Raw genomic sequence first — 22,930 nt, 5'->3', positions numbered from 1 at the left:
ACATTTGTGTTAAAGTGTTGATGTTTTACGAATTTTGTATATAATTGTGTATAATCGACCACTGGAGCTTGGAGCTTGGTAAGTGATGATTACATCTGCATTCCCTCGATTACTGATGGGAATTCAAACAAGAGAGATTTTCATTCTTGCAAACTGCTGTTTTAGGTGCCATGTAAGTAGCAAAAACACATGAAAGCAAGTGATAATGGCCAACATTTGAGGGTGAGTCTGAACAGGTTGTTTAGATACACAGAAGATTCTGGGCAGGATTCGGAGCCAGAACTCTGGAATCCTGCAGACATAGGCTGAGGTCTCCTTTATGCCACTTGTGAACTCTCATTTATAAAACAGGCAGTGACAAGCCTCTTAGGGTCCTTTGAGAGAATGAAAGGAGACCTTAACTGTGAGGCCTGGAGCCTGGAAGGTCCTGAAACCTCTACAGTGTGAGATCGAGGGAGCTGGGCCTCAAGAGCCGGGCTGTTGTTGTTGTTGTTTTTACATCTTTATTGGAGTATAATTGCTTTACAATGGTGTGTTAGTTCTGCTTTATAACAAAGTGAATCAGTTATACATATGTCCCCATATCTCTTCCGTCTTGCGTCTCCCCCCCCCCACCCTCCCTATCCCACCCCTCTAGGTGGTCACAAAGCACCGAGCTGATCTCCCTGTGCTATGCGGCTGCTTCCCACCAGCTATCTACCTTACGTTTGGTAGTGTATATGTGACCATGCCACTCTCTCGCTTTGCCACAGCTCACCCTTCCCCCTCCCCGTGTCCTCAAGTCAAGAGCCAGGTTTTGTGAGGCGGGTGCAGGGAAGGACCTGCTTGGCCTCCCGGTGGTCTCTCCTCCTGCCCAGCCCCCCTTATTTTTGGCTGCACCAAGCGGCATGCAGGATGTTAGTTCCCCAACCAGAGATCAAACCTGAGCCCCTGCAGTGGAAGCTCAAAGTCTCGACCACTGGACCGCCAGGGAAGTCCCTTTACCTCCCTTTTTAACTGTCGCTGCTGCCACTCTCAGAGGAGCCAGGTGTTTATGGAGACACTCCATGTAGGGAGCCACATGGGCACCCAACAAGGGCTTCTCTTTCAGAAGACAGGAGACACCACAGGGACAGGGACCATGTCCGCTTCCCTCCTTGTAAGTGGGGTGCCCAGTGCACCAGTGGGCCTGCAGCAAATCATGCACGTAGAATGAAGAAGTTGACACTCTTCAGCCCCACAGCTCCCAGCCCTTGCTGTGTATCCGAGTAAACTGCGGGATATTCAAAAGACTAGCCTGGTCCAGGCCACCCTGCGACGCTTCTTGGTGGAGGGAAGGTGACAACAGGGCAGATCAACTTCACAAAGGAAGAGCATCGCTGGTCTTGTTCACTGGGTAGTGGACTTGAACTACCCACCACATAGTAAGTACGCAAATTTTCAGAGGACAGATTTGAGCATCTCATTCCCACTCTAAGCAACTATTCATTAGGTCCTCAGAGCAAAGTCCAAGGGCCATATTGTGAAAAGCAGGACTGCGTGCTCAGAGCCCTTACTTCCAGTTTCTGTGCACGTTACGCTCAGCTATGCAGACACTATGTGGAAACAGCCTCTCACAGCACCTGGTTCTCATACTGCGACTCACATCATCTCAGATACCCCATCTCTCACGTGTCTGCACACCTCTGCACTTGAGGATTCCTCTTTGGGGAAGATCTCTGTCCACCCCCATCTACTTCCCTAGCTCCTACTCATCCTTCAAGATTCGGTTCAGGACTTCCTTGGTGGCGCAGTGGTTAAGAATCCGCCTACCAATGCAGGGGACACGGGTTCGAGCCCTGGTCCGGGAAGATCCCACATGCTGCGGAGCAACGAAGCCCATGTGCCGCAACTACTGAGCCCGCGCACCTAGAGCCTGCAACAAAGAGAAGCCACCGCAATGAGAAGCCCGCGCAACGCAACGAAGAGTAGCCCCCCCGCCCCGCAACTAGAGAAAGCCCGCGCGCAGCAACGAAGACCCAACACAGCCAAAAAAAAAAAAGATTCAGTTCGTGTGTCACCTCCTCTGGAAAGCCTTCCTGGCTTTCCTCCTCATCTTCCTTAGGCCAGGTGGCTGTAAAGCAACCTAACAAACGTTCTCTTAGGGCTTAGCTCAATACATGATCGCAGTATTACTAGCCCTTCACTGAACTTCAAGAGGCCAAAGAGCACTGTCATTTCCATTCCTCTGTCTGCGTTTCAGTAACATTTATTGTTTATTCCTACTAACACAAGATATATTTTTAATTAGAAATTTTGGAAAATGCAGATACAGAAAAAAAGAGAAAGGAAATACTCATATCTTCCTAATCAGAAAAATTAGTAATATTTTGGTTTATATCTTCATACACACACGCACGCACACACACACAATACACTTTCATGTTACTTTTTTTTAAACAAAAAAAGGATGGCCTTGTGATCTTTAGCTGTTCCACCCCCCGCCCCACAGTTACGATCAAGGTCCCCAAAGCCTCCCTCAAATGAACACAGGTGTAAATAGAAACAAAGTGCCCACTTATAATTGTGACCCTCTAAGCCACACTGCTGCCTCTTAATGTTTCCTTTAGAGAAACCCTGGGGCCCTCAATGTACACTGTTCAAACTGTTTTATAACTTGCTTTTAAAAATTAATATGTTTTGAACATTTCCCCACATCAACACATGTTCAAAAAATAAAATATGACAATACATTAATGATTCAATAGTATTCAGACACAGAAGTACACCATACTTTACTTAAATACTATCCTCAATCATTGGACACGCGCATGTTTCCAACTTTTCAATATTGTAAAATATACTCCGATGAACACTGTGGTAAAATTTCTAATGCATCTAATACATTCTTTCTTTAGAATAAATGATTAGATTGTTGAACTGATGGGTGAAGAATGGGCATATTGTTAAGTCTTTTGATACATATTAATAACAGTGTGCTCAGAAGAAACACTGTATTATTTTAAAATCTCACAAGTAGTACAAAAAGAGCACCTATTTCTTCACACAACTGCCAACACTGAACATTACAATATTCTTTCCCAATGAGACAATTAAAGATCATATCTATATCTGCGATAAATAGATACTTCCTGATTGAAATCAATGGAGGGATGTACTGATTCGAGGCATTAGGAAGAAGCAGGAATAGCAATGTGAGTAAGGTGGCTTCACCTGGACTTACAAAGCTTATAATCTAGAAGTCTGGGGGTAGAGATGCCCCAAGAGAAGTTCAGAAATATGATTAATGTAAGTCAACTGTGATAAATGGGTAAGAGGAACAAAGAGCTACAGGGATTCAGAAGTGGGTGAAATCACCTCTGGCTGGGGAAACTGAGACATGCTTCAGTGAGGGGACGGGCACTTGCCATGGCTTTGGGGGCATTTCCGTGTCCCTATGTGAGCCCAGAAGTCCCGTGTTTACATGGCTCCTGCTGACCTTAGATGCCTGCCTATCTGGACGGTCAGAGAAGAGTTCAGCTGCTGCTGCCGCCCTTATAAACAGCATGTGACACCAATCAACAACAGCTTCACGGCCCTCCTCTTCTCCAAGCTTGATTTCATAATCTCTCCAACATGCCTGATCTCCCTCCACTGGTCCAAGAAGTGATGCATTCAAGGTCACTCCCTACCTTGGGGGCAGCTTATTGGCTCCGGCTGGGTACGTTCAAGATCAGCTACCAGGCATCACTGTCCGGCTGTGGCCGGGGCCTTCCGATCACAGCCATCAGGTTAATGTGTGATTCTTTGTGTTTAGAGAAAAATTAGTTTCACTCTTTGAAGAAGTTAGAAGTACTTTAAAAAGTGTTTATGAATGCAGTAACTATATCAACTATGAAACACACTGTGGGTTTTTTTCCCTTATTTCACAAAGGAGTCAGGGGAGGACTCATCTGTTTAGTAAGAAATATTTTGCTCATTAGCTGGTGACATCATTGCCCTCTGAAATTAGGAGATTTTTGTCAGCATATGGAAAAAAAGATGAAATTCCATTCTTCTCCCAGAGGTACAGTGTAACACTGAAATAATCTCTCTGGCAGTTTCAAAATTAACTAGTTGTCACCAGATTTGAAGAAGAAGGAGGAGGAGAAGATAATTACATGATACTCATAATTGTAAAAAGTATGTGAGAATTTGAGGTAATGTTACCATCCCCTAGAGGCAAAGGCTTGTCAGCACTTAATTCACTTAAAGAAACTGTTTAAAAAACTAACTACAAAACCAAAGGAACAGCAAAGGGATGCTACATTCCACAAGAAACTCTATTCTTTTTCTTAAAACTCATGAACTCTGAACTGCTTTTAATCACCCCCAAATAATGTTGCTACTTTCCCTATAAGGAACGAGAAAATATAAGACCTCAGGAGTCCTACAGCCACGTCTAGGGAGACTTGAATAACAAGTAAGCACACTCGTCCCAATTCTGCAAGTTTCCACGAAGCAGAGAAAATGCCTTTCCTTCTCCTGAAAGGAGTTGGGGGAGGTGAGAGGTTAAGTGGAGGAAAAAGAACCGACTTCCTTCCCCTTCACTCTGTAAAAATCTTCTTTACAGATTTTACTGCTTGAGATGATGTCACCCTGCCCATAGGTCAGAGAACCCCGCTGGTCACATAAAATAGGTGAGTTGAGATAAAAAAGAAGTTAGGGGAAGGTAGTCAACAACTAACTCTACAGGTGCCTCTGTAAAGAGTGCGGGAGTGTTACCCAAAACAAATCTATGGTGTCAGGCACACTGACGACTAAAGCAAAACACCAACCCCCCTCATTCCCAAGTGTATTCGATTCTCACATAGCCCGTGCCATGGAAAAAGGATGATTCAGAACAGGACTGCCAAGTAGGGCAATTACATATGCTTTTGAGGCTCTAGTTTCTGGAGCTGATGGAAGTTTTCATCCCAGAAGCGCTACGTCTCCCAAGAGACTGGGTGGTGTTTGCAAAGTCACATTACTTTTATGGCATGTTAGACTGACTGATTCATGGATCAGGCCCGATGACTTCTTGGACAAGGCCGCCAAACAACCTTGCCTAGGCACATGACGATGGAGGAATACAGAGAACCGATGGAGCCTGCAAGGCAACGGAGGGAAGGTGCGGACACCGAGTTCTTCCCTCCAACCCAAACTGAGGCTACTGATCAGCACGGGCATCTGTTGAAGACGGAGGCAGATGGGCCGAAGGTACCTCCCAGAGTCACGATCTACGTGTGGCCTTAACACACTTCTCCTTATGTTTGTAGAATGAATAATAAGCAAATCTACTTCCAAATAGAAGACAGCTTAGCTTGTTTTTGTGTCTCTATAAACACAAAGAATAACACATTAGCCTGATGGCTGTGATCAGAAGGCCCCAATTGATTCACTGGCTTAGAAAATGAATCAATTAGAGCTAGAAAAATTGTTTGTGGTCATCTAACTGGCAAAACAATCAGGTCATGATGACTGCTGAAAACTAAACCACAGCATATCCTTCCCACAACTAACAAAATGAGCAACAGTGTCCTACAAAACACAATTACTGAAAACTGGCAAAAATACTCCACCAAGGGCATCCAAACAAAAGTATATAACCTAATATATTAAACTTTAGAACTCCTTGATCAAGCTAAGAAAAAAATTCCTGAAGACCCACAGAAAAGGAAGCAAACTGTGTGGCCTTCTTTATCTTTTTCGGATCTAAGAGCAGCGGAAATTGCTTCAGGAGAGTAACGAGTGAAAAGATGGAAAGTCAATGGTCAGGCTGATCCTGATTGAAATGAAGCCTCTAGAAATTCACCAGGAGTCGGAGGAATAAATTAAAGACAGCCTGGCTCTGGTGTACCCATTGCCCCACCCTTAAGCAAGCATCGTGAACAGTGACGCAGCACATTTAACAAACTTAGGAGAGAGAAAGCCGAGCCCCGGTATCCCAACGAAGACCACATTCCACCTCAGCTGGGTTTTCCCACCTCCCCAGCTATTACATTGGGCTACAGCAACAGCAAACATGAATGGGTCACAAGACAAAGGAAGGAAAACACTCCACTGTCTGACAGCACGGCAAACAGGTCAAAAAGAAATCCTCATTATATCAGCACAAACAGAAAATGTGACCTGAGTTACCCAAGCATGATCAAAGTGAAAAGAAATGCATGAGAACTACTCAAACAAACTATAACAAGGGGAAAAAAAGAGAGAGAGAGAGAGAGAGAAAAGGCATGGACAAACACAATGATTCTATCTTTTGATCCCATCTCTCTATCAGAAGAAAATATAACTCAAGGAACAGGAAGCAATTCCTAACAGTTGCTTCTCCCTATAAAATAATTAAAGAAGAACATGAATTCAATTAAATGAGACCTCAAAGACAAGATGAAAAACACGAATGATATAAATTTTAAAACTGCAATCATATATGGAAGCAACGTAAATGTCCATTGACAGAGGAACAGTTAAAGAAGATGTGGCGCATATATATATATATGTGCACACTGTGGAATACTACTCAGCCATAAAAAAGAATGAAATAATGCCATTTGCAGCAACATGGATGGACCTAGAAATTATCATATTAAGTGAAGTAAGTCAGACAGAAAAAGACAAATATCATATGATATCACTTATATGTAGAATCTTAAAAAATGATACAAATGAACTTATTTACAAAACAGAAACGAATCACAGACACAGAAAACAAACTTATTGTTACCAAAGAGGAAAGGGGTGGGGGTGATAAATCAGGAGTTTGGGATTAACAGATACACACTACTAGGTATAAAACAGATAACCAACAAGGACCTACTGTATAGCACAGGGATCTATATTCAATACCTTATAATAAGCTATAAGGGAAAAGAATCTGAAAATGTGTGTGTGTGTGTGTGTGTAACTGAATTACTTTGCTGTACACCTGAAACTAACTGAAAATAACTTTATAAATCAACTATACTTCATTTAAAAACAAAACAAATTGCAGTCATAAGGAACCAAACCACCTATTACAGAGCCAATTTATAAATAAGAATGAGCAAAGAAAAGAAGCAATACCGTATTAGTCAAAATATTGATACTGAGAAAAACTTTATTATTTAAATCCATTTTCTCGTATGACCCAAGTGTGAAGATTCACCCACCTATTCACGTAAGCCATTGGCCTTGCTGCTCCGTCTACCTAACAGGTTTCTCTTCCTCCTCCTGGGGAACCCTTGCTCAGTTTCAGTCACCTTCACTGGCCTTTCCACACTCTCCTCACTGGGGCTTCATGGACTTTCTGTGCGTATTTCACACACTCGGTAGAAATATTCCAATTAAGGCCCCAACCATGCTATCCACTTGTCTGTCTCTTCTTCTCAAATATAAACTCCTGTGTGTAGGGACTGACATATAGTCGGTACTCAGTAATGTCTGCACAATGAATGAGTAAAAGAATGTTCATTCTTTCACCTACACTCTGGCTCAAAAGCACAGTGCAAGAAGTGTCCTTGTAGGAACTAATTATGCAACGTTATTAGAATTATACTAGTAATAGTACAACCAACCAGGGATGAGAGAGGGTGTGATACAAAGAGGGAAACGAAAAGGGACAGAGCAGAGAATAAAGGGATATTTCTACAGAAATTATTCTGTGAATAATTAGAATTTGAATTAGAATTTGGTTGTGTTTAAATAGTGCTTTCTAGGGCTTCCCTGGTGGCGCAGTGGTTGAGAGTCCGCCTGCCGATGCAGGGGACACGGGTTCGTGCCCCGGTCTGGGAAGATCCCACATGCCGCAGAGCGGCTGGGCCCGTGAGCCATGGCCTCTGAGCCTGCGCGTCCAGAGCCTGTGCTCCGCAACGGGAGAGGCCACAACAGTGAGAGGCCCGTGTACAGAAAAAAAAAAAAAATATTGCTTTCTAGATGAATGTCCTTGATGACTGGGTATAGTTCTGAGTTCTGATATAGTGACTTACAGTTCAAATGGACTCTGAACAAGTGAAGGGCAGTCCATGACTTCAGTAAGTTGCCTTAGGCTGGAAGCGGCCCTCAGTCTGTATCTGACCCATGAACCATGATAAGACCTGGGTCTCTCTCCAACCCATCCATTATATAAGATTTGGTACCAGGGCAAATGATTTAATGAGGAATTAACATGTGATGAATCACTATCATTAAACAGGTAATGGAAATCCTCTCTTAACTTACCCCAAGCTCCCTAAGGTTCATCCCAAAAGTGAAGTAAGAAACTGGCATTGCAAATCTAAATGCCAATCCTTAACCCATATTATATTACAAATATCTGTATTTACATATGATCAGCTAGCTAGGGTACGTGTCGTAGATCCTGTTTGGTATTTACGTATTAGGTTGGACAAATGAGATTGCTATTTTTAAGGTCAAAAGCTAATATTTCCAGTTCACGTGGTTCGACCTAATAAAAGAAACAACAGGGAAGTCCCTGGCAGTCCAGTGGTTAGGACTCCACACTCTCTCTGCCGAGGGCCCAGGTTCATTCCCTGGTCAGGGAACTAAGATCTCACAAGCCACACAGTGCGGCCAAAAAAATTTTAAAAAGAAAGAAAGAAAGATGAAGCTGAGGGTGACAGTAAAATCTTAAAAAAAAAGAAAAAAGAAAAAGAAAAGAAAGAACAGGGGCTTCCCTGGTGGTGCTGTGGTTGGGAGTCCGCCTGCCGATGCAGGGGACATGGGTTTGTGCTCTGGTCCGGGAGGATCCTGCATGCCGTGGAGCGGCTGGGCCCGTGAGCTGTGGCCACTGGGCCTGCGCGTCCGGAGCCTGTGCTGCGCAACGGGAGAGGCCGCAGCAGTGAGAGGCCCGCGTACACAAAAAAACAAAATAGAACAAAAAAAACCCGAAAGAACAGACCAGAATGTGCCCGAAAACTAACTTAAATTTAAAAATGATAACAATAGGTTACATAACCCTCAGATTATATTGTATCTGGGTATTCCGTCGTTATTTACTTTTGTTCACGTGGCCCTTGATGTGTTGAGGAGGGTGTGCAGGCAGCATCCTCAACTCCCTGTGACCATACAAACCAGTGAAGATAGACGTGTACTGATACCTGGCTGGTTTGCCAGGTGCAAAGAGCCAAATTTCCAACTATTTCTGGGCCTGCTGGAAGAGTACCCCCCAACGTAACAGGCATGGAAGCGCACACCCACATGCTCAATGAGACGGCCTCATTGTCACTATATAGCCCTAGATAATTTCAATACAATTAGTGTTTATTTTTCCCAAACAGTAATCCCAAGGCCACATATGTTAACTGAAATCATACCAGACCCATTCCTAAGCCCACAGACACTTACACGTTCTGAAACAGAAAATAAACTTATTATGTGTTTGGTAAAAACATAACCAATTAAACACACGCTATTTACATTAAGCTTGTTCTGACAACTCCAGTCTGTCTGCCGTAATACGCAAAAGCAGAAGCGCTGCTGCCACGTTAATGGCATGTACAAAAATAAAACTTTTGACGGGAACTCCAGTATTTTAAGAATGACAGTTAATGGCGAGGTAGAAGATCGTCACATAAAGCAATAGAGGCTGGCGTTCATTGGGTATTTACTTGGTGCCACTTAATCCTTGCAACACCCGTGTGAGGTAGATACACTCGGCCCAAGGTGTTTTTTTTTTTTTTTGTGGTACGCGGGCCTCTCACTGTTGCGGCCTCTCCCGTTGTGCAGCACAGGCTCCGGACGCGCAGGCTCAGCGGCCATGGCTCACGGGCCCAGCTGCTAAGCAGCATGTGGGATCTTCCCAGACCGGGGCACGAACCCGTGTCCCCTGCATCGGCAGGCGGCCTCTCAACCACTGCGCCACCAGGGAAGCCCTCAGCCCAAGTTTTGAGGCACAAAGAGATGAAACAACTTGCCCTCAGATGCGGAGCTAATAGGTGGCAGAGCTGGGATCTGGACCCAAAGTCTGACTCACATCTGTGAGCTTAAACCAGCCCCCTCACCGGGCAAACGCCTGGCTTTCCCGAGGCCAGAGCCTCCTTCCTGTCTAACTTTGTTTAAAGATGACGATCTCAAGGGACTCACAGCAAACACACGCCTCAAACTTTGGCCCTTCTCCCAGGGACAAGGCTGGGGAGAGAGGGTGGTGTGGAATAAATGACAAGAAGTCATCTAAGCAGTGGTTCTTGGTCAGCTTATATCCAGTGAGAGCAAAAGTCATCTTTCTCACAAGACTTTGTGACACGTTATTTCAATGGACTGATTTTGTCTCTAGTCTCTCCATAAGCTACAGGTCTAAAGAATCATTACGGGGCTTCCCTGGTGGTGCAGTGGTTGAGAATCTGCCTGCCAATGCAGGGGACACGGGTTCGAGTCCTGGTCTGGGAAGATCCCACATGCCTCGGAGCAACTAGGTCCGTGAGCCACAACTACTGAGCCTGCGCGTCTGGAGCCTGTGCTCCGCAACAAGAGAGGCCGCGACAGTGAGAGGCCCGCGCATGTCGATGAAGAGTGGCCCCCGCTTGCCGCAACTAGAGAAAGCCCTCGCACAGAAACGAAGACCCAACACAGCCAAAAATAAATAAATAAATTTATAAAAAAAGAATCATTACGTCTACTCTTCTAAAGAGAATTTTAATATGTCTCTATTTTACTATCATTTTCATTTCAAAATTACATTTGTTAAAATTAAGAGGAATATTGCTTCCTGTTCCCACCCAGCCAAATAAAAAAGGAATTTGTAGAAGGTGTCTATGAAACTCTGAATAATCATCTCAAGGCTTCAAGTACACATTAAAAGACCTGAATCAATAAGAGTTATCTTTGCCATAGTTATATTTAGAAAGATTTAGAAAAGTGTTCCTTTTTTGACACAGTGTAACATAGCATGGCATGAACATGCTAGCCCAAGCAAAGAGGGTAAAAAAGCTCTCTGGCAAATTACCACTAGGCCATACTTCTGCTCTTTCTCTTGGTCAAATTAGAAGTCAAATGAGTTGGGCTTCCCTGGTGGCGCAGTGGTTGAGAGTCCGCCTGCCAATGCAGGGGATACGGGTTCGAGCCCTGGTCTGGGAAGATCCCACATACCTCAGAGCAACTGGGCCCGTGAGCCACAACTACTGAGCCTGCGCATCTGGAGCCTGTGCTCCGCAACAGGAGAAGCCGCGACAGTGAGAGCCCCGTGCACCGCGATGAAGAGTGGCCCCCGCTTGCCGCAACTAGAGAAAGCCCTCACACAGAAACAAAGACCCAACGCAGCCAAATAAATAAATAAATTTTTAAAAAAAGAAGTCAAATGAGTTGAGTAAAGCTCTTCCTCTGTTCAAGAAATAAAGAGTCAAAGCACACATTCCACCATGCTGTATTTAAGCCTAGCTAGTATAAGAATTAAAGCTACAAGCAGAACCATTTTCTAGCCACAAATCAAAACGTACCTTGCCAGTGAGAACCCTTTTCAGCTAAAACCTGTATGTTGTTAGGGAAAAAAATCCTTTAGAAAGAGAGATTCAAAGAAAACTTATCAACAAGATTAAAAGCAAACAGTAACTTACATTCAGTAATGTAAGTTATTTTTATGCTTGGAATCTATTCTCTCTTATATTTCCTTATAAAACCAATAATATAAGAGCAGAAAGACAGTAGAAAGAAGGCCAACCATTCACATAAAGATACCTTTACTGGACTTATAATGTCAACTTTAATACTAAGGTCTATGTGAATCTTCACATAGTTTATGCATCCAATAAATATTTACTCAAAGTCAGCAAAAATATGAAACCTTATTTTAAAAAAATCGCTGGTACTATCTACAGGTGGAAGACAATTCTGTAAATTCATCATGTATTGTCATTAAAAAAATGACAATGTTGTTTGGGAATCAGATTTCCCCAAACAACAAAGCTAATAATATTGGTTTCTATCTTCCTTTAACACCTTTGCAATATAAAAATAAAACTTCTGATAAATTTTAACTTATAGGCATTGTCTAGAAGTTCACCCTAGTAAAAGAAACCTATTCAAAATAAGAATTATTTTCACTTTATTAATTATATTTAAGAATAGCCAAGTTTTAAAAGATCTGGTTCAACCCAGAGTCCTGGACCCTGAAAAGAGCACCTTGCATTTACAGACGTCTCTTGGATAAGCAGAAGCATCGTTCTGCCCCCGAAAGGAACACCCCATGAGCATGAGCTCTGTTCTCTGACCACATTCTGTATTAAATGATTAAATTGTCCACCTTTTCTTTGGCCGTAATAGAAATTAGGCCATTCGCCCCAAGAACCACTAAAAAAAGTAACTCTGTGGAATGCTCTCCGGGCCTTCAGCACACTATCTTTTAGAAAGTTCTAGATTAGACTAAGGCTATAGCAACCTATTCTTCCAAAACAACAGACCTGAATCTTCTGGCTGGAAGACAATGGCTGTAATTGAGGTAGGTGAAATGACTCTGAAAAGCCTCAGTAAAAACCATCTGCTGGTGAGGGCCAAGTTTACGGTTTATAATTTTAGAAAGCCCCCAAAAGATTTAACAGTCTTGCATCATGCCAACAATATGGGGATATTTTAGTTGCAACCTTGAAAGTCCTCAATCAGGGAAACACTTAAAATAGTATTTTGTAAAAAGTGGAAGAAATGACCACCTGATGTTGTGTGTTTGTTACCCCAAATCTGGACACAGTTCAACCACCTGGCTCCCCAGGTTAGTGGCAAAGCTATATTCAGAATTGGAATGAAAGGTTATGCAGAGATGCACATACAGATGTAAGGTATTATTATAACACCACAGTGATAACATAGCACTCTTTGCACAAATATTTCCCAACTCTAAATTTCCCCAAATGTAAAAGTGATCGATTATGAAACGATGACTTGATTTACAAAATAATTCACTTCACAAAACATTTCACCATAGTTGCTTCACCCTGGTAAGGAGCTCCAGATACAGAAACATAATTCTAACTTTTTCTGGAACACAGTTTGTATGAAGTGAAACAATTGAACGCGACCAAACTGGATGTCTGCAATGGACTCTAAGAGCTCTGGTGCTTTACTGTCCTTGTTGTTGCTTTACTATTTCTTTATATATTATATATTTAAAAAAATAATTTGAATAGCATCATAATCAAATAATTTACAGTTTGACATTTTTCGGAAAGAGAGTTCAATGCAAGTATTTCAGGTACAGATCACCAACTCTTACCTACCACTTTTGTAAAAACAAAAACTATGATTTACTAAAATGCACGCCTTGAGTAAAAAAACTTTAAACCCCAGTAAGACAGAGAGCACAATTTCTTTAAACATTTTCTTAATCAGAAGGTAAACTGAACCTCAATGCACAAAGCTGAAAGCTTAAAATGAGAACCCTTACCACCTTTCCCCTGCAGGAGGCGAAGGAAAACAAAAGTTACTAAAATAAAATGCAAAATATTAAAATAAACGTTCAGATGTTTAACAAGGAATCCAGTTAAGTACTCAACCAGAAATTCTTTTTAAAAACTCTAACACTCACAACAGAAAAACGGCAGAGAACAGATTCCCCTCTGGCAAAGAGAAAGCTGTATTTCACTTCCCCTGGTAACTATCTCTAGTACTTTATACTCTTGGAAACTGAGAATGTGAATATGGATTTATTGTGAAGCGACATGCAATTATCGAATGCCAGTTCTGGGGGTGGGGGAAGCCTATGAATCAATGCAAATGAAACCCTAAAGCACGACAGCCATCAATATAGGCATTGAGGTCCGGTGACAAAGGCCTTATGATCTCTGCAACTTCCATGGCCTGGGCATTCCCCACTATGGCCAGTGGGCTATTTGCATCTCAGTATAGAAAAGAATCGATAGAAAGCTGAAAAGCCCTGGCCCTCGCACAAAAGATAATCAAAGCACCGAACCCAAGGCAGCTGGAGTAGGACACAGTGGGAATTATCTGAAATTAATTACCCTGCTAGTAGGCAAATGGAGCATCAGTGAGAAGGAATATTTTGGATGGAGTTTCTTGCTGAGTCTCCAGGAAAACATGGGACAGACTAAAGTCAGGGTGAGAAGGGCAAGTGTCACGTACGTCGGGATCCCAATCAAGTACAAGTGAACTTCGGTGCCAACGGTTCATTAGCATGAAGTAACGAACAGCGTGACTGAACATGGGTGTCGGGTGTTTGCACAAAGGCAGCGAGCAAACTACAGAGTAAACAGCCTTTCTTCAGAAAACTCCACTGCTGACTAGACTGTCTTCACCTACATCGTTCAGCAAAAAGACAAGTCATTCTAGAGCCTCTGGGAAATTGTGCCGGAAGTGGAAGGAGCACATCGTACCCCCGGCCCTCCCTCCAACTAGGAAAGGCTGAGTTTATTTTTGAGACGTCTATGAAGAAACAGTTTGTAAGGAGTTAATCATGTAATCATGTACGTGAATCTGTGTGAGCACGTGTGAGGCTAATTTTAACCTCTGCACTGCAGGGTAAACTCCACTGGGGCAGGGCCTCTCTCTCTCCTTCACCTCTGTAACCTGGATACCTAGCGTGAAGCCTAGCACATAGCAAGCACTCTGCAGAGGCTCCACAGATGCCTCCTAAATGAACGAAGAAAGGCTCAAGAGAACGAATGCCCAACTTTTAAGAAGTACCCATTTCATTCTGTCAGCTGATATCAAGGTGATGGTTGTGATTTACCCTCTGAAAGGGGTTCAACAAACCAATACTTAGTACAATACTTTCTTAGCAGCTTGTTCAAAATGCCTACAGTACTCTATTTATAGTAACTTTTTCCTAAATGAGATGAGCCTCTCTCCTTACCATCTAAGTATGTGAGGTTCTACTACAGGCCTGTTTCTCTGAATGGATAGTCTTGTAACCTCTCCCTTGACTCAGATGCTATTAATCAGGACAGTATCCAGTGAGACGGACACTAGAAGACCCACTATGGACAAGTGAGGCTATGTGTTCTCCCCCGAGCTGGGTTTGAATCACATCAGTCCTGAGTTACGATATTTATTCTTCATGATTCTTTGGATTCATGATTTACATTTATATTATGTTAGAACTAGGGGATAAGAGACCCCAAAAGGCACAGTGAAAACCATGGACATGGTTCCTTTGATTACCTCATGGTCCCAGGACATGCTGCTGGCTAGCATATGACACATTTATTATTATAAATGGTAACGTCTCAGTCCCCTCCACACAAAAGCAAACCAAGCAGAGCTTTCAAATGAATACTCCTTTGGGTTTTTTGTTTATTTGTTTGTTTATTTTAGCTGCAATGGAATCTGCTGTTTGATTCAGGAAATCAGGGACAAGGAGGGAGTGGGAGGGTTATGTTTACTAATGATATGCCATCATTTGTTACTTAGATGCAAAGAAGTGTAAAGACTAAGTCTATAGTCTCAAGACACAAAACATGCTCTTAAAGCAGCCCGGAAGGATGACCATTCAAATGCAAGTTTGTTGACTGAATATTTCTCAAGCAGGCTACACGAGCTGAACACTGAGTTAGGCACTCACTGGAGACAAAGATAATACAGCTGCCTTTCTTGCTCAAGGAGCTCACAATTTCCATGCAGGTTGAAATATATACAATTAATTCTGATACTCCAGGATAACTGTTAGGTTTTATGTAGCAAGCTAGTTTAACAAAGCACAGAACAGGAAGCTATAAAAATACACTTGAGGATGCTAAAGTTTCAGAGGAGGTGGCAGTTGGACTTCACCTTGAAAGATGCATAGACTTTTACCTGGAAAAATTTGCAGAAAGACATTTTAGGTAGAGGAAATGCAGAAATTAAAGCAGAGAGTGTGAAATTACAAGGTATGATCAGTAAGGCATTCAGGGTCCAGTGCAGATGGAGTGGAGACCTACTGGAGCAAGGGGTGACAGATGCGAGTAGAGAAATTGATTAAGGCCAGATCACAGAGGGTCTTGAGTGTGCCAAGAAGTTTGGAAGTTATCTTGTAAAACTGGAAAACCATCAGGCTTTTCTGAAACACACGAATGTAAGAAGAGAGGTATGTTTTGGAAAGATGACTGGCTATATGGAACACTGACAAGAGGAAACAAGAGTCTAAGGAAATGGAGGTAGAGTTGCTTCCAGACTTTAAGGAAGAGAGGACCTAACAAACAAAACAACTGCACAGTAGCTACAAACTACTCAAATAAACAAAATTTTGAAAACCAAAAAAAAAAAAAAAAAAAATTGAATAATAGATGAAAAAGGTTAACTCCCTCCATCCTCACTCCATGCAGTTTGATGATAGCACCATGAAATGTCTATCTGAAATTCTGGAATTCTAATTCCTATGATCTTGGTGGAACTCCTGAGAAGCAATGTTTTGGTCACATTAAAATAGCATGAATAATACAAGGCATCAAAACTGGAAAAGAAGAAGAAAAATTGCCTCTACTCACAGGTGACATGGTCTTATATGTAGAAAACGCTAAAGATTTTACACCCACACCCACACCCCACACACACACATCTGTTAGAGATAATAAAGAAATTCAGCAAAGTTGCAGGATACAAAGTCAACACAGGAAAATCAGTTCCATCTTTATATACTGACAATAAAAAATTCAAAAAGGAAATTAAGTAAACAATTTCATTTTCTAATAGCATCAAAAAGAATAAAATACTTAAAATTAAACTTAACCAAGGAGACAAGACTTGTACACTGAAAACTACAAAACAATGCTGAAAGAAATTCAAGAAGACATAAATAAATGGAAGAATAGCTGTGTTCACAGATCGGAAGACTTCATGTTAAGATGATAATACTACCCAAATCAATCTACAGGTCCAATAAAATCCCTATCAAAATCTCATGGCACTTTTCACAGAAATAGAAAAACCCACCCTAAAATTCAAATGGAATCTCAAGGGACCTTAATAGCTAAAACAATCTGAAAAAGAAGAACCAAGTTGGAGGGCTCACACCTCCCAATTTCAAACCTTACTATAAAGCTATCTTAATCAAAACAGTATGATGCCTGCAAAGGAAAGACATATAAACCAAAGAAATAAAATAAGAGAGCCCAGAAATAAACCCTCACATATATGGTCAATTAATTTTCAAAAAGGGTGCTAAGACCATTCAATGGGGGAAAGGACAGTCTTTTCAACAAGTGGTTCTGGGAAAACAAGGTATCCACCCACAAAAGAATGAGGTTGGACCCATATGTTATATTATATACAAACATTAACTTAAAATGGGTGACAGATCTAGACTTAAAAGCTAAAGCTATAAACTCTTAAAAGAAAATATAGGAGAAAATCTTCACGACAATGGATATGGCAATGATTTCTTAGTTATGACACCAAAAATGAATGTAAATTGGACTTCAAAATTAAAAACTTTCCTGCCTCAAAGGACGCTATCAAGAGAGTAAAAAGGCAACTCATAGAATGGGAGAAAATATTTACAAGTCATGTACCTGATACAGGATTAATATCCAGACTCTATAAAGAACTCCTACAACTAAACAACCAGCAGCAAAACAAAAAACCCAATTCAACAATGGGCAAATAACTTGGATAAACACTTCTCTGAGGCATGTATAAAAATGGCCAAGCACATAAAAAGATGCTAAACATCATTAGACACTAGAGAAATCAAATCTAAACCACAATGATATCATTTTATACCCATTAGGATGACATATCAAAAATGGGAAAATCACAAGTGTCGGTGAGGAAGCAGAGAAACTGGAACTTTCACGCAGCTGTCAGGAATGTAAAATGGTACAGCCACTGTGGAAAACCGTATAGCAGCTCCTCAAAAAGTTAAACATAGAATTACCGTATAATCCAGAAATTCTACTCCTACGTATATACGGAAAGGCTATGACAGCAAGGATTCAAACAGACACTTGTATACCAATGTTCATAACAGCAATATTCACAATAGCCAAAAGGGAGAAACACCCGAGTGTCTAACAACAGATGAATAATTAAACAAAATGTGGTATATACGTGCAGTGGAATATTGTTCATCCACAAAAAGGAATGAAGTTCTAGTATAGCTGTTATGTGGACGAGTCTTGAAAACATGGTGCTAAGTGAAATAAACCAGACACAGAAGGAAAAATATTGTATGATTTTACTTATATAAAGTACCTGGACTAGTCAAATTCATAGAGACAGGAAGCAAACTGTGGTTGCCAGGAGTTAGGGAAGGTGAGGAGAGAATGGAGAGTTATTGTTTAATGGTTATGGAATATCTGTTTCAGATGATGGAGAAGTTCAGCAAGTGGGTTGTGAAGATGGTTGTACAGCAAAGTGTATGTACTTAATGCCACTGAATTGAACACTTAAAATGCTTATAATGGTAAAATTTAAGTTGTGTCTACTTTACTTCTATTTAAAAAAAAAAAAACAAAACAGCATGAATAGCGCTGTCCCAGCTACCAAGTAAAGAAAAGAGTAACACGTCAGAAGAGACACCTCTTTCCGGATCCAGGTGGGAGCTGGTGCCTGCAAAAAGAAGTCTAAAGGCTCAAATTGTGTAGGCTGTCCCTTTTTAGTAGGAGCGGTTAAGATGCTCAAAGAGACAGCAAACTTACATTGCAGTTTGATGAGCCCTCGAATGGTGGGTAAGAACCGTCTGGCCAGTCAGCAGGGTCCAAGGCAGCTGACTGCCGGTGCTGGGCCTCATACTCCTTGAGCTGCAACAAGAGGAAATGGAAGACTGAAATGGAAATGATGGCCAAGGCTGTCTACCAAGCAGCAGAATGAATCCTTTGGGCACCTTCTTCGCACCACTGTCGGTGACTAAGTGCCAGCCAAAGACAAGGGTCACCCAAATGAAAGGAGAAACACGTCCCCCCGCCCCCCGCAGGTTTTCATCTAAATCAAACCAAGAGACACAACAGACTCTTTGTGTTCTGTGTTCCAAAAAGAACCTTGATTTTCCTTCTCCAACATCAAAACACCTTTCTCAGTTCAATTATAAGTTCGATAACAGAAACTGTCTGTAGCTTGACCTTTGGGTTACCTCTCTTTGTGGAAGACAAAATATGTAGACTAAGGACATTTTAGTAAAACAGAGGTGGAAGCCCGGAACTGACTTAACAATCGCTTGCTTGTTTTGCTTAGACTGCCTCGTGTTACCAGTTCAATGTTATCACCTAACAAGTGTTATGGGATTTATTGGGGATCCTACGGATGAGAGGAAAATAGCAGATACCTAGAATATGTTCAGAGACATTTAAAGTTTGGGCTTAAAAACTAGGTTTCTACTTTTTGAAAAACACAGAAGGACAAAATGAAATATTATAGAAAACCAACAAATTTAACCTAGCAGAATTAGATGAAAGATCTTTCAGAATGGCCAATGTGAGAACTTCCAGGTGTGTTTTCATAAAATACGTAAAAATTTAACTCTGTGTGTAATACAAATAAGTTGTCCCAGCATTAAAATTCTGTGATAAAACAGTTTTTTAGATATGAAGTTAAGACATCGATCAAATCATGTTCCATGAATCAAGACACCAAAAAGCAGATACAATCTGACCTGACAGCCCAGGAGATGGTGCCAGGACTGTCCTTTTCCACTGGAGCTGTGTGGACGTGGCAATGCCAGTCCTCTAGGAAAAAGCAACTTTCCAAAGCATTATTTCTACTATGAAGTTCTTTTCTGTGCACACTTGAGACAGGAAATGGACGAGGGGGAGGCAGACAGTATTGATTAACAGGTAAGGGCTCCCAAATAACTGGAAGCCCTTGGGCAAATTACTTAACCTCTCTGTGCCTCAGTTCCTTCACCTGGAAAACGGGATGACAATAAACTATATCACAGGACTATTACCAGAATAAAGTAAGGTAATGCAGCAGAGCTCTTAGTATGCTATACCCATGCAACAGACTTTTTATGACGGTATTATTATCACCCTTGTGGTTTCAGATAAAAGAAAGCTCAAAGTTCACATCAACTCCAGGTATTTGAACTTTTGCTATGCAGGTGCTTAATATTATTTTAATCTTTCTAGTATATTAGGGGGATTAATATTGTTCTAATCTCTCTAATACATTTAAGTGACATATTAGAATGCTCTTCCTTTCCAGATATATTGGTTTCTGAAGTGCATTATTCTTCCTGTATGATCGAAATAGCTGCCTCTGAAAAAGGGTGTTATCATTTGTTTTCTCAGGGTCTCTGCTCTACTTTCTAAATAAATAAAATCTTCATCTTTAGGAAAACAAAACAAATTCCTCACTAGTCAATCATAAACAGACTTAATATTTTTCTTTTGTTATCCGTCCATTTCCATCATTGACGTTGGTGCCTAAGAGTACATGTGCTTCTTCTTCTTTATTAAAAAAATTCATTTATTTATTTATTGGCTGCACAGCTTGTGGGATCTTAGTTCCCCGACCAGGGATTGAACCCGGGCCCTCAGCAGGGAGAGCGCGGGGTCCTAACCACTGGACTGCCAGGGAATTCCCCATGTGCTTCTTCTGATAAAGATTCAGATTTGTGCTCTATCCAAATTTACCTTGTTTTTTAATTTCCTAATTAAAAAAAAAGAAAACCAGGATCTCTAACAATTTTTTAAAGTGCATTTTACAACGAAAAGAACCTGGTTATTGTTTACAGAATCACATTTTTGTATTCCACTCTGCTCCCAAAGACAACTGACGATGTTCATTTGAGAAACTTGTGTATTTTAAAGCAAATTTATAGAGTTTTCGTTTGATTCTGGAAGTTTTAAAATAATGACATTTTAAAGTGTGGGTGTGGGTGTCGGTCTGCCTGTCCATCTGTCTACCTTCATATCTTATTTTCCCTAGTCTCATAGTTTTCTCACACTGGAAGTCTATGACGTGATTCTTAGAGGAATGACCATCTGTAGTAGGTTAATGCTTATTCTATCTTAAAGACCTTTATGGAGAGAGATTCTAAAATGTTTCCATTTCTAAGAGCACTTATTATAGAGAACATTTCTATTATATTTAATCTAAATCCCCTCCAGCTGCGATTTTCATTCATTTTCTTTCATGCTCTCCTCAGTAGAGATGAAAACAAAACACTGTGCAGTACGTCCTCAAGACGTACTGTCTAATAACCCTTCATATACTTGAAGACAGTGAATAAGTTCTTTTCTGAGATAAATTCTTTCCGATTCCAGCCCAAGAGACCTATTTAAAAAAACCCTCAATCACTTTGTTGCTCCCCTATGGACTCTCTCCATGAGCCTCTCTAGCTGTCCACATTCCTATGATTGATGCACAATACCTGCTACGAGGAAATAATTTATATAGGTTCTCAGCTCATAATCTTGTGCTCTGGTATAACAGATGCCCAGACTCCCTTTAAAAGACTGTTCTATGATTTCCCAATTACTGTAGATATGGACTCACATCTATATACCCTTCTCAGGAGAATTACCCGTGGTTGACAGGCGTTGTCTCCCCACAGATGCCTAGAAGGCTGTTCGCTCCTCCCCAATCACCTTTCAGCCTCTTCTTCTCTGGCAGGACAAACTCTACAGTGCAATTCACCTTCCAGAGCTCCCCACCCCTCCCTGTGGGATCAGGCTGAGGCGGAGACTAGACTTCTCCTGAAATCACATCTCTATCCAGCTTCTTCCTCTGCCTCTCCTGCTTCCCTCTCTCACTTACAGGTTTCTTCTGAAAGCTTTTCTTCAATAAATCATGTGCACAAGAATCCACATCTCAGGCTCTGCTTCTAGGGAACCTGACGTAAGACAGCTGGCATTAAGAAAAGTTCTCCATGCCCAAAACATCAGTCAAGTCCGTGACAAACATCAAATCCCACAAGGACTTTATTTCGGACTTCCACACAGATATGACCTTGTGGAACCTAACACATATTTATCAGGTGGATAAATACACAATATTTAGTAATTAGATCAAATTACATGAGCAAGTGTTTAGTATCAATATTGATACATTATTTTTTAGGGAACGTGATTATTAAATCATGGTCATAAATCTCTCTCAATTTCCTTAGACACTGCTTCCAGTTAAAACGTCAAAGGACATATTTTTCAACAACATAGCCCCATCATGGCTGAGCGCCATCATACCAAAACAATACTGCTCTCCTTTACGCAAAGCTTTAAAAGTGACTTTATTCCTTACCCTCCCAATCTCACATACACCACATAAATTACCCAGATAAGTTAATAACCTGTAGCTTCCAAGTGTCTCATGGGCTTTCTATACCTTGCAGAACTAGTCCAACACTTGAATACCCTGAGCTTACTCACCAAGAGCTATGAACAGTCTTAAAATTAGCACCTGTAAATGGTGTTGTCTAGAATACGCTAATACTCTAGATCCCCCTAAACGATTTTTTTAACCAATGTGCTGGACTCCTTAAAGCATACAGAGTAAGTAACCATCATAAAACCATTAGAAAATGTTTGAAATGCCATTAGATTTGATGGAACTATTCAGTTAATAAAATATAAAAATCATAAGTTAAGCTGCTGTCTTTTTAAATTACACAGTGTGTACACAGAGTTATCTTGTAAACTTCATTCTCTTCAAATGCTTTTGCAGCTGACAATGGTGTTTCCCATATTGCTTCTTTGCAGCCATTTTCATCTTTGTATTGACAACTGGGTTTTCAGGAATGTGAATCATAGCTGTATACTTCACAGGGGGAAAATACTCAGCAGTGAGATCAAATTCATATAAACAAAGCACAGTGGACCAAACTGTATTCATTTGAACATAGGCAAAATTTTCCCAAATACGACGACGCACTGGGGGATACACTCAGCTCCAAATGACACATAGGCAAACTTCTCTCCTGATGCTGGTCGTCCTATCAGGATTAAGGTCTAGACATTCTATATGGGTCTTTTTTTTCCCCCCCAAACTTTCTAATTAATTCATTTAAATTCATTAATGTTGCAAAAATACGACGTGGAACACATCAGGACAGAAGTTATTGTATTCCTAACAAGTCAAAGAAAAAGAAAATATTACAACTTCTTGGTAAATCAAGACCAAC

At 41.2% G+C, this 22,930-nt stretch overlaps 1 protein-coding gene across 2 annotated transcripts in view; it reads right to left on the bottom strand.

Moving 5' to 3' along the window:
- The window catches only part of SASH1 (SAM and SH3 domain containing 1), a 185,929-nt gene that overhangs the window by 42,554 nt on the left and 120,445 nt on the right, over positions 1–22,930 (bottom strand). For both annotated transcript variants that reach the window (XM_079939956.1, XM_079939957.1), the window contains exon 8: positions 18,510–18,611. In XM_079939956.1, the coding sequence (XP_079796082.1) occupies positions 18,510–18,611 (102 nt within the window). The remainder of the gene's footprint in view (positions 1–18,509; positions 18,612–22,930) is intronic.

The sequence above is a fragment of the Stenella coeruleoalba genome (genome assembly GCF_951394435.1).
Source record: "Stenella coeruleoalba genome assembly, chromosome: 12".
NCBI lineage: Eukaryota > Metazoa > Chordata > Mammalia > Artiodactyla > Delphinidae > Stenella > Stenella coeruleoalba.
The sequence above is the reverse complement of the archived record's forward strand: the minus strand, read 5'-3'. Positions and strand labels throughout refer to the sequence as shown.